General features: G+C 30.4%; 1 protein-coding gene and 1 long non-coding RNA gene across 3 annotated transcripts in view; one reads left to right on the plus strand and one right to left on the minus strand.

Moving 5' to 3' along the window:
• Window positions 1-15,271, plus strand: part of LOC120420959 (furin-like protease 2) — a 328,512-nt gene that overhangs the window by 174,985 nt on the left and 138,256 nt on the right. For both annotated transcript variants that reach the window (XM_052710358.1, XM_039584094.2), the window contains exon 2: window positions 14,835-14,939. In XM_052710358.1, the coding sequence (XP_052566318.1) occupies window positions 14,835-14,939 (105 nt within the window). The remainder of the gene's footprint in view (window positions 1-14,834; window positions 14,940-15,271) is intronic.
• Window positions 10,802-11,524, minus strand: LOC120420964 (uncharacterized). The gene is made up of 2 exons (XR_005605926.2): window positions 11,190-11,524; window positions 10,802-11,089 (listed from the first exon to the last, which is right to left on the minus strand). It is a non-coding gene; the product is annotated as an uncharacterized LOC120420964 (long non-coding RNA).

The raw sequence follows: 15,271 nt of genomic DNA on the forward strand, positions 1-15,271 counted from the left end.
TCAACCCCCCACCCCCTGTCCCTCTCCATGCACAAACGTCCCTGTCATATCATTGACCGCACATTAATTTATCGGCCCCGTCACCCGAAGGCTTTTGCGCCTAAAGGGCTGCAATAAATCAGAAAACGGTTTCGCTGCTTGCTCTGGTTATTGGTTTGCTGCGTCGTTTGTTTGTCTGCAGCTGTGAGAGCAGTGTTGCCGGCGGAGAGAGAAAAAAAAACGTTCCCAAAATTGGTTTCCAACAGATAACCTGAAAAATGAGTGTGGGCCCTGGCAGGCAAGCACCCAGCCCCAATAAATCTCTCCTCGAGACAAATTTTTACCCCACGTGCCAGTTTTTATTGCTGCGGTAACCCTCAGCGGATTTGTTTTTTAAACAGTCGTTTTTGCTTTACTCCGACAATTCAATTGTTGAAAATGTAAATTTCAACTAATTTTTTCGCATAATTTTAGATTTTTTTTGTTATATTAAATTAAAAATCAAAGTTTAATCCTAAATAAAATCAAGGTTAATTCACCTGAAGATCGCTTTTTTATAATTTTTTTTTCTTATGCCAGTGTTGCCAGATTCTAGAGCTTATTCAGTATTTTGAAACATATCCACAACTACATAGAAGGCCATTCCAGTAGGGAATTTTCATCAATATGTACTTCTTCTAGCCTGGAAAAACTTTGAATATTTCGCATAAATTTCGATATTTTTAGTCAGTGTTGCCAGATCACCAACCTTATTTTTTTACATCTGAATGAAAATTCAAACCAATTCAAAGTACAAAAATTTATTTTATGTGCATCAAATTATCCAGTTTTGAAAAAGTTATGCCAATTTTAGTCAAGGTCTCATAAGTTAAGGCAGGGTTGCCAGATTTTCAGAATCTTCAACAAAATAAAAATGTTTTTAGAAATTGTGCGCGTGAATTGCTTGAACTTAAAAAAATTAAAATTAAGAAAAAAACAAAATTTCAAAATTTTAAGGTAAATTTCAAACTTTAAGTTGCTGAGGGTTAAAAGAAATGTCCGGAGCATGTACGACTGTCTGTAACGCACGCATTGCGCATCCTGCCGCGATACAACTCACCCCCCCCCCCCCCCTATCCCTTACTAAAATTTCCACCCACCAGGTGGTGAAGTTGGTGGTGGGTGGGGCCCATAAATTGTGGATTTAAATTAATGATGGATATGTTTTCGAAAGTTCGCACCAAACCGGGGCCTATTCTTGGGCTCAAAACTGTGAAAAAATGCCTGTTTTTGTCGTCGTTGTTGCTGGTGGCAGGTCGGAGAGATATGGACGGATTTTTGTTTGTTAATGCTTTAAATCGATCATACTGCGTCCGGGCCGATAAGGCGAAAGTATGAAAAATGACAGGTTCTTCAAACAGGGTGGTGGAAATTCATTTTGTAGTCTTGGTGAAAACTGGTGTAAGTCAATTTGTTTAAACTCTTCAGGATGTTAAACAAGGTTTAAGTATTAGGTAAATTTGAATTATTTTAGAAATGTTCTATATTTATATTTTATTTACAATAAGTTAACAACAAAAAACTGCTAACTTAAAAATCATAAAAAAAAATAATGCATAAAAAACGAAATCATGAACATTGAAACTAGTATCTGCTTCAAAAAACAAAAACACAGACAGGCAAAAAAAAATGCTGAGCCAAAAGTTGTTTGCACGAGCGAGCATTTTTCACATGATAAAACCACCACTTGAGATGATTGTTTTGTTATTTCACCTCTCTAGCCTCTCTAACCTCTGTTCGGTCGACGTGAGATGTGTTGTGCCACCCCTTTGCTTGATCGTGCGAGTGCATCGGCAGGTTCTGTGTGTTGCTCCCGAAATTGAGAAGGCAGTGGTGTTGCAAAATGGGGGTTTAGTCTCTTTGTTTATAATCTATCATTTTACAGTAAAATCTATACCTCATCCAGTTAAAAGTGGTTGTTTTGCATCACATTTCAATAAATATTAGTTTTTAAAAGACATTGATTTTTGGCAGCGTTCCTTAGATTGGCACGATGTTTTCAAGTGTCTATCTTGCAATATGGTCCACGGTTGCCAGTTCTCTCAGATTTCGGTCATTCGATTTTTTTTTGTATTTTTTAATCCGACTGAAACTTTTTTGGTGCCTTCGGTATGCCCAAAGAAGCCATTTTGCATTATTAGTTTGTCCATATAATTTTCAATACAAATTTGGCAGCTGTTCATTCAAAAATGATGCATGAAAATTCAAAAATCTGTATCTTTTGAAGGAATGATGATCGATTTGGTGTCTTCGGAAAAGTTGTAGGTATGGATATAGACTACACTGAAAAAAAATTATACACGGTAACAAAAATTGGTGATTTTTTATTTAACTTTTTGTCACTAAAACTTGACTTGCAAAAAAAACACTATTATTATTTTATTTTTTTATATGTTTTATAGAACATATAATGCCAACTTTTTAGAAATTTCCAGAACGGGCAAAAAATCTTTGACCGAGTTATGATTTTCTAATCAATACTGATGATTTTTCAAAAAATCGAAATATTGGTCGCAAAAAAATTTCAACTTCATTTTTCGATATAAAATCAAACTTGAAATCAAAAAGTACTTCAGTGAAATTTTGATAAAGTGCACCGTTTTCAAGTTAAGGCAATTTTTAGGTAACTTTTTTGAAAAAAGTCGCAGTTTTTAATTTTTTTTTTAAATTAGTGCACATGTTTGCTCACTCTTGAAAAAAATATTTTTGGAAAGCTGAGAAAATTTTCTATATTTTGCTTTTTTGAACTTTGTTGATACGACCCTTAGTAGCTGAGATATTGCCATGCAAGTGTTTAAAAACAGGAAACTTGATGTTTTCTAAGTCTCACCCAAACAACCCACCATTTTCTAATGTCGATAGCTCAGCAACTAATGGTCCGATTTTTAATGTTAAAATATGAATCATTCAAGAAATTTTCCGATCTTTTCGAAAAAAATATTTTCAAATTTTTTAAACCAAGACTAACATTTTAAAAGGGCGTAATATTGAATATTTAGCCCTTTTGAAATGTTAGTCTTGATTTATATTTTTAAATATTGTTTTCGAAAAGATCGGAACATTTCACGAATGTTTCATATTTAAACATTGAAAATCGGACCATTAGTTGCTGAGATATCGAAATAAGAAAATGGTGGGTTGTTTGGGTGAGACTTGGAAAACATCAATTTTCATGTTTTTAAACCTTTGCATGGCAATATCTGAGGTCGTATCAACAAAGTTCAAATAAACAAAATATAGAGAATTTTCCCAGCTTTTCAAAAATATTTTTTCAAAAGTGGGCAAACATGTGCACTAATTTAAATAAATTAAAAACTGCGACTCTTTTGAAAAAAGTTACCTAAAAATGGCCTTAACTTGAAAACGGTGCACTTTATCAAAATTTCTCTGAAGTACTTTTTGATTGCAAATTTGATTTTACATCGAAAAATGAAGTTGAAAAATTTTTGCGAACGATATTTCGATTTTTTACTGATTTTTTTTTCAAAAAATCGAAATATCGTTCGCAAAAATTTTTCAACTTCATTTTTCGATGTAAAATCAAATTTGCAATCAAAAAGTACTTCAGAGAAATTTTGATAAAGTGCACCGTTTTCAAGTAAAAAAATTATAACTCGTTCAAAGATTTTTTGACCATTCTGGAAATTTCTGAAAAGTTGGCATTTTATGTCCTCTAAAACATATCAAAAAATAAAATAAATTAAAAATAGTGCTTTTTTGCAAATCAAGTTTTAGTGACTTAAAGTTAAATAAAAAATCACCAAATTTTTTTTTCCATGTATCATTTTTTTTTCAGTGTAGTCCATACCTAAAACTTTGCCGAAGACAGCAAATCGATCAAAAAATTCCTTCAAAAGATACAGAATTTTGAATTTTCATAAATCATTTTTGTATGGACAGCTGCCAAATTTGTTTGGAAAAATTATATGGATAAACTAATGATGCAAAATGGCTTCTTTGGGCATAGCGAAGGCACCAAAAAAGTTTCAGTCGGATTAAAAAATACAAAAATTAAAATTCTGAAAAAAGACCGATTTCGTAGAGACTTGCTCAAATGTGGCATTACTCCGAAAAAGAGTTAAATTTATTTATATTTTTTACCAAAAAGATGTTCTCTTCTCTAGGTGTAATATTACAATGATTTTTTTACTGCACTTTTATTATGTTTCATATAAACTGAGAAAGGCAGACAAACTTCCCCAATTAACACAAACAAACTCTGACATTAAAAAATGCTAATAAATTGAATGTTTTCAAAGATTCATGAAACTCGCAAATCTTTGTATAAAAAAAATATGTACATTTACATATTGTAGGTACAGTTGCACTTTTTCGACATGCAATGAAATTAAATTACATCGATAGAGGTGAGATAATAACTTATACTAAACCATCACATTTTCAACTTAACAAAATTCAACTTATTCTTCTGGTTATTTTTGGTTTTGAAAAGAAACAGCAAAACTTAAATTGTTTTTTTTTTTTTAATTTTCATAGAATCCTAAAAATTCATCAAATAATGAGTTATTTTTTTGCAAATTTAATTTTGTTTTTTTATTTAGATAACACTTTGTGCGTGCCTGTGTTTTGAGAAAGGATTTTCTGATCAATTTAGTATCTTAGGCAAATTTTTAGATTGATTAACTTCTCAAAAAAAAAAGTATTAGGCTTTCTACACAACAAAATTAATCGCGCAAAATAACCAAAACAATCTACTTTATTTGAAAAATCTACTTTTTGGATATATCGTAGATGAAAAAATGGACTCTTTTGAGCCATTACACAAGTTGGTCAAATTCATTTGGCAGAGGTTCCAATTTGCAGAAAAAGCCATAATTTTTGAAAAATTTAGAAAAAGAACGAAAAGCTTCTTTGACTTTATTTTTAGATATTAAATAAAGTTGCAATCAAAGAACTTCACAAAGCATTTGATTACGTGCATCTTTTAAAAGTGAAAACCCTTTGAAAATATCTTTTTTAAACAGGGTTTTTTGTTTTATTTCATGTATTATTTTTTTTTATTACATGATTCTAAATTTTTTATTACCAAGTTTGTTTTAACTGTTATTTATATAGAGTTACTTCCTAAAAGATTTCTATGATACAAAATGCAGCAAGATAAGTTTTTAATTTCGTGTTTATTTTGAATTTTGAGCTTATTTTCGCATTTCAAAATTAATCAATTTTTCTAACAACCTTAGTAGATTTTAAAAAGTTTGTTTTATTCAGTTTTACCGATTCTTTGGCTCATTTAAAAAAATCCAGATTTTCCGCGTTTTGGCTTTAGTGGCACGATTAAAAAAGAAATCCCTCAATGTTTTTACATATTTGGAAAGATAATTTATTTTCTTACACAGAAATGTCAAGTAGAATGAACAATGTTGTACCTGTGCTTCCCCTGAAAAGAAAATGCAGTGTGACGTGACAACATCATAAAACTGGACTTTTAAATGGCACACCAACATAATCGCTACACTTTTGCCAGTTTTATTTTTGACCTTATGCTCTTCTACACACTGTTACAAATTGAAACACAATTCTTTTGCTCCTTGAATTGAACAGATTGGTTAAAATTTGAGGTTATGGACAACGAAAGGAGCAGATTTATGAAACAAATCGTCTCTCATTTAATGGCTTGCAGACCATATTTGGTCGATATTTTTTGCCTTTGAGGTGAGAAAACGCATTACAAGTCCTATTGAAAATTGAAAAGAGTTAAATTTTGGTAAAGCTTCGCTAAGAATCGGTCAATTATTTGAAAATTTTCGGCACTGGTTTCAAAATGTTACTTACTTTTCGATGCTTTTTTAGAGTAAGACACATTCCTTGAAGGTAAATTTATGCGGATAAACAAACATTTCACTGAAAAAATCCAATTTAAAGGTGCTTTCTGGAATTGCAAAAAAATAGTATTCGCAGCTCGTTGAACTTTTATTTTCAGTGCCAATCGTATTTATTTAGACAAATGTATGATTAGTTTAAGGAAAATCTTCTTTTTGTAACATTTAACATAAACTACCATTATTGTTCGGATGATTGTTCGATAAAACTAAAAAAAGATCTTTAGTATTTTTTAAATAAATTCTTAACTCCTGCACTGCCCTTTCACGCTACAAGCAAGAGCTGCAAGCCAGCAAGCACCCCTTTCCGACTCTCGGCAGCACAACTACAATTTTGTCGAAACTGCTAGTTTCTGTCGAATCCCCTCGAGGCAATCCAAATCCCCCAACTGCAAGGCTCCATCACCGAAGGGAGGACGTGATCCCACACTGGGGATTTTCGCACGGGCAAGCTCCTGCTGCTGTTGAGACAGCAAGATACGTATCTCTCTGGATCGCTTTTCACGCCCGGAAGCCACCAGAGCACTGCGAAATCGGCCAGCGGAAACCGAAAGCGAGCGCCCTTCTGACCTTCCTCCCGGGATTGACCCCTCGTTCTCCTCCTTTTGGAGTGCATTTCCGGGCAGCTTTCAAAACAAACCCCCCCTTTACTTTAAATCAGAGGAAGGGTGGGAAAATCTGCGCACGATATGCGCCGGGGAAAATCCCAAACTATTTGATTTATTTTCCAATATATCAAGTAATTTAAACGATGCACGTCCTGCATAAACCAATATTTATGGCAAGTCCAGAGTCTGGCAAGATTTCGCACACAACACACACACAAATACAGCAAGCTTTTGAAGCGAAGCTTCCTCCTGCTGGATCTCATTTCAATGTGGGGTAAGCAAAAGTTGAGCAAGAAGCACCCGTCCCTTTTCCGCCCCATCTTGGTGTGAAAATCTGCCACCAGTTCGATGTAAGGTGAAGATAAGAAGTTTTCGATGATGATATATCGAGCAACATCGTAGCACAAACATGTGCACACACACACAAACCCTTACAGACATACACGTGTTGAGATAGTGCTGATGTGGTTATTTCGTCATACTCTTACAGTGAGAGGCAAATAAAAGATTACATGGAAGGATCTTTTCATTTATTTTTTTGGTTTTTGTGAGTTACCATAACTGATTTAAAGTTATGTCTAGTTAAGATCGTTAAACAAACTTTTGATATATTTAAAAAACATTTTTTTTAAATTATGATAATAATTACTATTTAGCGAATAATATGGAATAATCACACATTCAGTTCATTTACCAATTCGGTAGAATTTCACTGCTGATGTTTTAACGAAATTTTAAAGAAGAGGTCATTTTTGTTCGATTATGAAGCAGACTGATTACGTGGGCAAAAAAATAATGTAAAAACTTATGCTTGAACAATGTTATAAATTTCATTAGGGTGGTACCGTACACCTTTTTCTTGAACATTTTGCATTTTGAAAAATATTATCTCGAGTCTAAAGAAAAAAAAATCCAGACATTTTTTCATCTTCTCTTTCAAATTTAAAGACTTGATGTGATGCTTTGATTGCTTTGATGTGATGTTTTGATAAAATAATCTTAAGAAATATATATTTTTAGTACGTTAGATTTTAAGAGACAAACTAATCATTTTTTTTCTGAAAATCCACTGTGATTAAGCATGTTTTTGTTGAATCAGCTTTTACACACTTAGATTTTTTTAAACGAATTCGGTAGTTGAAAAATCAGCAAAGTTTAGATCGGTGTACGATCTGTGAGAATGAACAACATTTCACCGGAAAACAAATTAAATTAAATTTTTATCAACTGTGTTTTTGACAAAATTTAGATAAAAAAAAGGTTCGATTCAATTGTATTCTTTGATTTTTAACTAATGGTTAACCTGGTGAAAATAATCACTATTTGCACAAAAATTCGTATTTTTGAAAAAAATACTGAAAATTTAAGGGTTTTTTTACAATATGGGTATCGAATGATTGGGTTTTTTTCATAAATTTTGATAGAAATATTTTTATTAAACACTCAACATAGGGGAACTATACCCTTTTTCAGCCTATTTCTATTATCGGCCTATCAGCACTTTGATCATAAATTACAGCTTTCATAAAGTGTTTTTGACTGCTCCAAAGTAATAAATAGCTCAAATAAAAGTGAGCAAGCATGTCTCCATTGTTGATACATCTGAAAATATTGATTTAATAGCGGAAAACGGCAAAAGTGATGAGAATTGGTCGAACGTCTCAGAGTGATTAAAATGGGTATATTTCCCCTAATCACAAAACTACATATTTTTGAAAAAATACTAAAAATATGAGGTTTTGACAATAGCATGTTTGGGTTCATTTAAACATCTCTTAAATTTTTGAAAATTTTTGATGTTTAGTATCGCAAAAAGTTTTTTTCGCTAATTTTTTGTTTTCGTCAAATCTTACTTTTTCTGAAAACTTATAATTGAAAAATATCTTAACTAGTGTAAAATGCATTTTAAAACACTTTTTGCATTCAAATATTGAGACTATGGCTTGTTATTTCAATTTTTATATAAAGCCTCTCCTCGACGCCGGCTGGAGCCGAGAAACAAAAACTTTGAAAAATATTTGCATCGGCCTTATTGAAATAATACTAGAAATTTGAGTTTTTGACAGTATAGATCACACTATCGGACATGTTTCATAACATTCGAAAGTAATGATACTTTTTTTGAGAGTTCTACAAATTTTCATAAGAATACGTATTTTTGAAACAAAACAACAAATCATTTCGAATTTTTCATACATTTTAATGGTTATACTATATTTTAAATTGTATTTTTGAAACAAAACAACAAATCATTTCGAATTTTTCATACATTTTAATGGTTATACTATAATTTAAATTGTAATTTTTGGAAAAAATTCCTACTAATTTTTGTTTATTTTTTTTTGCAATATGGGGGATAAAGATTTGAAGTATTTCACAAAAAAAAATTCTATCGAAATGAATGAAAAATTCTCGATCATGTAATACGCATATTGTTAAAAACTCATATTTTTAGTATTTTTTTTTTCAAAAATACGTAGTTTTGTTAATTTTTTAAGTATTTCAAAAAAATATATTATTCTCGAATGTATGAAAAATTTGCCAACCATTTCATACCAAAATGGTAAAAAGCAGAAAATTGAGTATTTTAAAAAAAACGTAGTTTTGTGTTTTTTTTTGTATTTTTAAAAACTGTGTCATCAATAGTAAAATGTATGCAAAATTCGTGATCATTTGATGTGTTGTAAAAAATTGAAAATTTTAGTTCTATTTTTCGAAAATACGTAGTTTTGATATTTTTTTTTTTTGCTGTTTTCAAAAAATGTGTCATGTCTGTTGAAATGTAAGTAAAATTCCCGATCATGTGATACCCATATAGCAATGAAAAAAAAAACAGTATTTTTTTTGAAAATCATTGCTTTATCAGAATAAAGGAAAAATTACGTATTCTGTGAAATTTTCCAAAACACTATTTTTTTCAAAATTATTCTTTTCTAATCGATTAAACATGCAAAAAAAAATTAACCCTCTACTGCCCAAATAGTTTTTCGAACATTTTCATTTTTCCCGTGTTTAGGAGGTCATTTTGAGCAACTTTTGCTCTACGAAAAACATTACTTCTCTTGTTTTACGTTTTTCTTGTTTTATTTTAAGTAATTTATTTGCATTCATCTTGTTTAGTTTATGTTTGTTTTCGGTGGTATTTGGCCTATTCTACCACCTCCTATCATTAAATTTTGCCTATTTAATTTTTCATGTTTTTGAAGTCACTTTTTCAATTTTTTGCTAGTTTTCACATTTTCTGCCAAAAAATGGCACCATTATTATTTAAATTGTAAAAAAACGCATTCAGGCACAGTCTGGGACACTACGAAAATTACTGCATGCTTCTTATGACCTAAAATAAAGGAAATGTTAGTAAAAAATACAGCCAAACTTGACCCCATGAAAAATTATATTTTGGTAAACATTGTCAAAGTCACATAAAATAAGTCAAACTTCCATCCCTAAAATTTTCTAAAATTGCAAGAATTCTTCTTTCCAATGCTTTTTAAAGATCAATCAATCCTCATAAATTGAAACTCATTAAATAAAAATAACTCACATGGTTACAATTTTGTCACAAACTGTAACCCACAAAAAAAGAGGGAACAAATTTCGACATGTTGGTGGTGTGTGGTTTCCACCAGCAGCAGCAGTTCGAAGCTCTTTCTCTCTCTCTTGTCAATGTTTGAGAAAGTGGGTGAGGGCTAGGTTGGGGTTGCATGGGAAGTCTGGTCCAAGAAAAACAAACATGGTGAAAGATTTATTTGGTGTTGTCAGCAAATGTGAAGGAACTGGGTGCCAATGACAGCAACGTGTGAATGAGTGGAAAATGACTTCCCGTCCGGGTTTTTTTGGGGTAAGCCAACAAAAAGTAAAGTGACACTGTTTTTTTCTAGGGGGGATACTTTGTAGCAATTTGGACTGGGTCAGATAAAGTTTAAACTGGATTTTTTTTTCTTTTTCCCTAGAAAAAATCACCAGCTTAAACGAATAATACTATAGTAATTTGTCAATTTCAACAAATTCCACAACAATTGTCTTTTCCTACACGCAACCGAGATCGGCGGAAATTCGTGCGGAATCCCTCTCAAATCGAATGGGAAATCCTACCGCGCACGAACAGGTGAGAAATCCCGCACAATGCTTGTGAGGGAATTCCGCAAGAATTATTTCAAGCCTGAAAAACCGAAACTACTCACACAACGAAACCATTTTTTATTTGTATTGGTGTTCACCCAGTTGCGGTTAACGTGGAAGTATTGGTGAACGATGTTTTAAATGCGTTTGTATGTGTGTGTTACAAGAAGGTGTTTCTTCTTATTCTTGTTCTTTTTAAAAGAAAAAAAGCAGTTTGATTTCGCAATTTACTTTTTATTCATGCCTCATTTTAAAACTTCACCAACTTACAACTTAATTTCACACTCAATGTCACTCCTCCTCAAGCTGCTCCATTCATTTGCAGATCGTTGGGTGCACTTTTCTGTCACTGTATGTCACACTTCTGATCACTGCTTCCGCTTTTCTGGCCTCTACATTCCACGACCCCGTACAATTCAGAAACCAGCATTCCTCTGTAGTCTGTTTCGACACGAACAGCATTCCGAGGAAGGTTTCCGGACCAGCAACTGTTTGAGCAATCTGCAAACAAAAGAAAAACAAGAACCATCAATTTTCTGACTTCGATTATCAATTTCTAGAAATCGGACTCTTCAAATCTCAAGCGATAATGTTTCCTTACCTGTTTTGCAGTACATATTTACACAATGTTACAAAAGCTACTTTAAAAATAAGCTGGTTTCTGTCGTCTAAAGACCGCCGAGAAAAATAACAAGAGCTAAACGACTGAATTGATGAACTGTCAAGTCCGTCAGCGACGGCGGCGGCTGCTGCGAGTGTGTGTGAGTATTAGTGAGTTTCGAGAAGTTTTGACAACGGGCAGTCCCTAAACCACGGTTACTGTTATGTTTGACATGGGTCAACTCTAAACTACGATGAAACGTTTTTATTATTAAAGTTTATATTTTTTAATTGTGATTTACAAAATTAATTGAAACATTAAAAACGAAAAAAAACTTTTGGAAATACAAACAAAAAAGGATTGGTTTTGGAAATTAGTTGGTAACTCGAATGGTCTCGAAATTGTTTGTAAACATGTCAGTTGTTGTAAAATTGTAAATTTGGCAAATTATCAAGGCAACTTCGCAAGGCAAATTGTCAGATTATCAAATTGTCAAATTGTAAAATTGTAAAATTGTCAAATTGTCAAATTGTAAAATTGTCAAATTGTCAAATTGTCAAATTGTCAAATTGTAAAATTGTCAAATTGTCAAATTGTCAAATTGTCAAATTGTCAAATTGTCAAATTGTCAAATTGTCAAATTGTCAAATTGTCAAATTGTCAAATTGTCAAATTGTCAAATTGTCAAATTGTCAAATTGTCAAATTGTCAAATTGTCAAATTGTCAAATTGTCAAATTGTCAAATTGTCAAATTGTCAAATTGTCAAATTGTCAAATTGTCAAATTGTCAAATTGTCAAATTGTCAAATTGTCAAATTGTCAAATTGTCAAATTGTCAAATTGTCAAATTGTCAAATTGTCAAATTGTCAAATTGTCAAATTGTCAAATTGTCAAATTGTCAAATTGTCAAATTGTCAAATTGTCAAATTGTCAAATTGTCAAATTGTCAAATTGTCAAATTGTCAAATTGTCAAATTGTCAAATTGTCAAATTGTCAAATTGTCAAATTGTCAAATTGTCAAATTGTCAAATTGTCAAATTGTCAAATTGTCAAATTGTCAAATTGTCAAATTGTCAAATTGTCAAATTGTCAAATTGTCAAATTGTCAAATTGTCAAATTGTCAAATTGTCAAATTGTCAAATTGTCAAATTGTCAAATTGTCAAATTGTCAAATTGTCAAATTGTCAAATTGTCAAATTGTCAAATTGTCAAATTGTCAAATTGTCAAATTGTCAAATTGTCAAATTGTCAAATTGTCAAATTGTCAAATTGTCAAATTGTCAAATTGTCAAATTGTCAAATTGTCAAATTGTCAAATTGTCAAAATGTCAAAATATCAAAATGTCAAAATGTCAAAATATCAAAATGTCAAAATGTCAAAATGGCAAAATGGCAAAATGTCAAAATGTCAAAATGTCAAAATGTCAAAATGTCAAAATGTCAAGATTTCAAAATTTCAAAATGTCAAAATGTCAAAATGTCAAAATGTCAAAATGTCAAAATGTCAAAATGTCAAAATGTCAAAATGTCAAAATGTCAAAATGTCAAAATGTCAAAATGTCAAAATGTCAAAATGTCAAAATGTCAAAATGTCAAAATGTCAAAATGTCAAAATGTCAAAATGTCAAAACAATTAAACAATTAAACAATTAAACAATTAAACAATTAAACAATTAAACAATTAAACAATTAAACAATTAAACAATTAAACAATTAAACAATTAAACAATTAAACAATTAAACAATTAAACAATTAAACAATTAAACAATTAAACAATTAAACAATTAAACAATTAAACAATTAAACAATTAAACAATTAAACAATTAAACAATTAAACAATTAAACAATTAAACAATTAAACAATTAAACAATTAAACAATTAAACAATTAAACAATTAAACAATTAAACAATTAAACAATTAAACAATTAAACAATTTAACAATTTAACAATTTAACAATTAAACAATTAAAAAATTAAACAATTAAACAATTAAACAATTAAACAATTAAACAATTAAACAATTAAACAATTAAACAATTAAACAATCAAACAATTAAACAATTAAACAATTAAACAATTAAACAATTAAACAATTAAACAATTAAACAATTAAACAATTAAACAATTAAACAATTAAACAATTAAACAATTAAACAATTAAACAATTAAACAATTAAACAATTAAACAATTAAACAATTAAACAATTAAACAATGAAACAATTAAACAATTAAACAATTAAACAATGAAACAATTAAACAATTAAACAATTAAACAATGAAACAATTAAACAATTAAACAATTAAACAATTAAACAATTAAACAATTAAACAATTAAACAATTAAACAATTAAACAATTAAACAATTAAACAATTAAACAATTAAACAATTAAACAATTAAACAATTAAACAATTAAACAATTAAACAATTAAACAATTAAACAATTAAACAATTAAACAATTAAACAATTAAACAATTAAACAATTAAACAATTAAACAATTAAACAATTAAACAATTAAACAATTAAACAATTAAACAATTAAACAATTAAACAATTAAACAATTAAACAATTAAACAATTCAATTAAACAATTAAACAATTAAACAATTAAACAATTAAACAATTAAACAATTAAACAATTAAACAATTAAACAATTAAACAATTAAACAATTAAACAATTAAACAATTAAACAATTAAACAATTAAACAATTAAACAATTAAACAATTAAACAATTAAACAATTAAACAATTAAACAATTAAACAATTAAACAATTAAACAATTAAACAATTAAACAATTAAACAATTAAACAATTAAACAATTAAACAATTAAACAATTAAACAATTAAACAATTAAACAATTAAACAATTAAACAATTAAACAATTAAACAATTAAACAATTAAACAATTAAACAATTTAACAATTTAACAATTTAACAATTAAATAATTAAACAATTAAACAATTAAACAATTAAACAATTAGACTATTTTCCATTATCAATTTCATAATAACAGAGTCAGTTGATCTTGCACCACACTGCAAGGTGAATTTGTTTTGATCGGAGAAAAATAGCAAGCACGCATACATGTGCACAGCACTGACGTGTGAGATACAACTGCCCTTCGAGTGTTTACGTACTTGGTCAATGAATTTGAAACATTTCGACATTTTCCTGTGATGGTATGCGTGAATTTTCGAGACCGTTCAAATCTGTCCCACTCAAATCAAATTGGGAGGGCCGCCCTCAACGATTTCTCGTTTGCGTGTAGATTTGAGTAATTGCTTCCGTACATCCCGGCGTAAACCATCCCTCGTAATCCCGCGAAATTATTCCTCCGGCACTGATCCAATTTGAAGCCCGGGTTCGATTCTCAATTTCCAATTTACATAGAGATTAAAAGTTCTCCCTCGAGCAGTGTTTTTCAACTTTACCCTCTTTTTCTATTTCCCTGAACCAATATCAGACCAACCAGATTCTTCGCTGCTGCTTTTGCTGTTTTTCCCCCGATCAGGAAATTACGAATAATGAATAAAAACATCAGCTTTTTCCTGTAGCAGCAAAGCACCCACGCTGATTTCGATTTCTAATGGATTTTTTTTTCTTCTGCTTTTGCTATCTCTTTTTCCAGATCGGTCCCCTCAAAGGATATTATTTATTTCACCACAGCCACGTCAGGAAGCGGTCGCTCGACAGAAGCGAAGTTCACCACAACGCACTCAACACCGAGCCGGAGGTAGGTTGGGGTTTGGGGTTTGTTTTTGAACTGATTAAAGTTGCGAGGAGAATGCTATAAAATCATCAGTAAATTTAGAAAAAATTCTACTCTAGAAATTTACTACTAGAATTTCAGTGAAAAGGGTAATGATTTTAATGTTATCCATCCTTTGTACAAAAATGGACTTTTTTTGGGCTAGAAAAACGCAATTTAATGTTTAACCTTGAATAAACAAAAACTAGAGCGCGCAATGTAAACAATAAAATACACGTTTTGTTTGGCTGACCATTATGTACATTGTTCCGAAGTTTGGTTGAAGTTGGTTGCTGAAGTCCCGAGCTATAATTACA

The sequence above is a fragment of the Culex pipiens genome, chromosome 3, assembly GCF_016801865.2.
Source record: "Culex pipiens pallens isolate TS chromosome 3, TS_CPP_V2, whole genome shotgun sequence".
NCBI classification, from domain to species: Eukaryota; Metazoa; Arthropoda; class Insecta; order Diptera; family Culicidae; genus Culex; species Culex pipiens.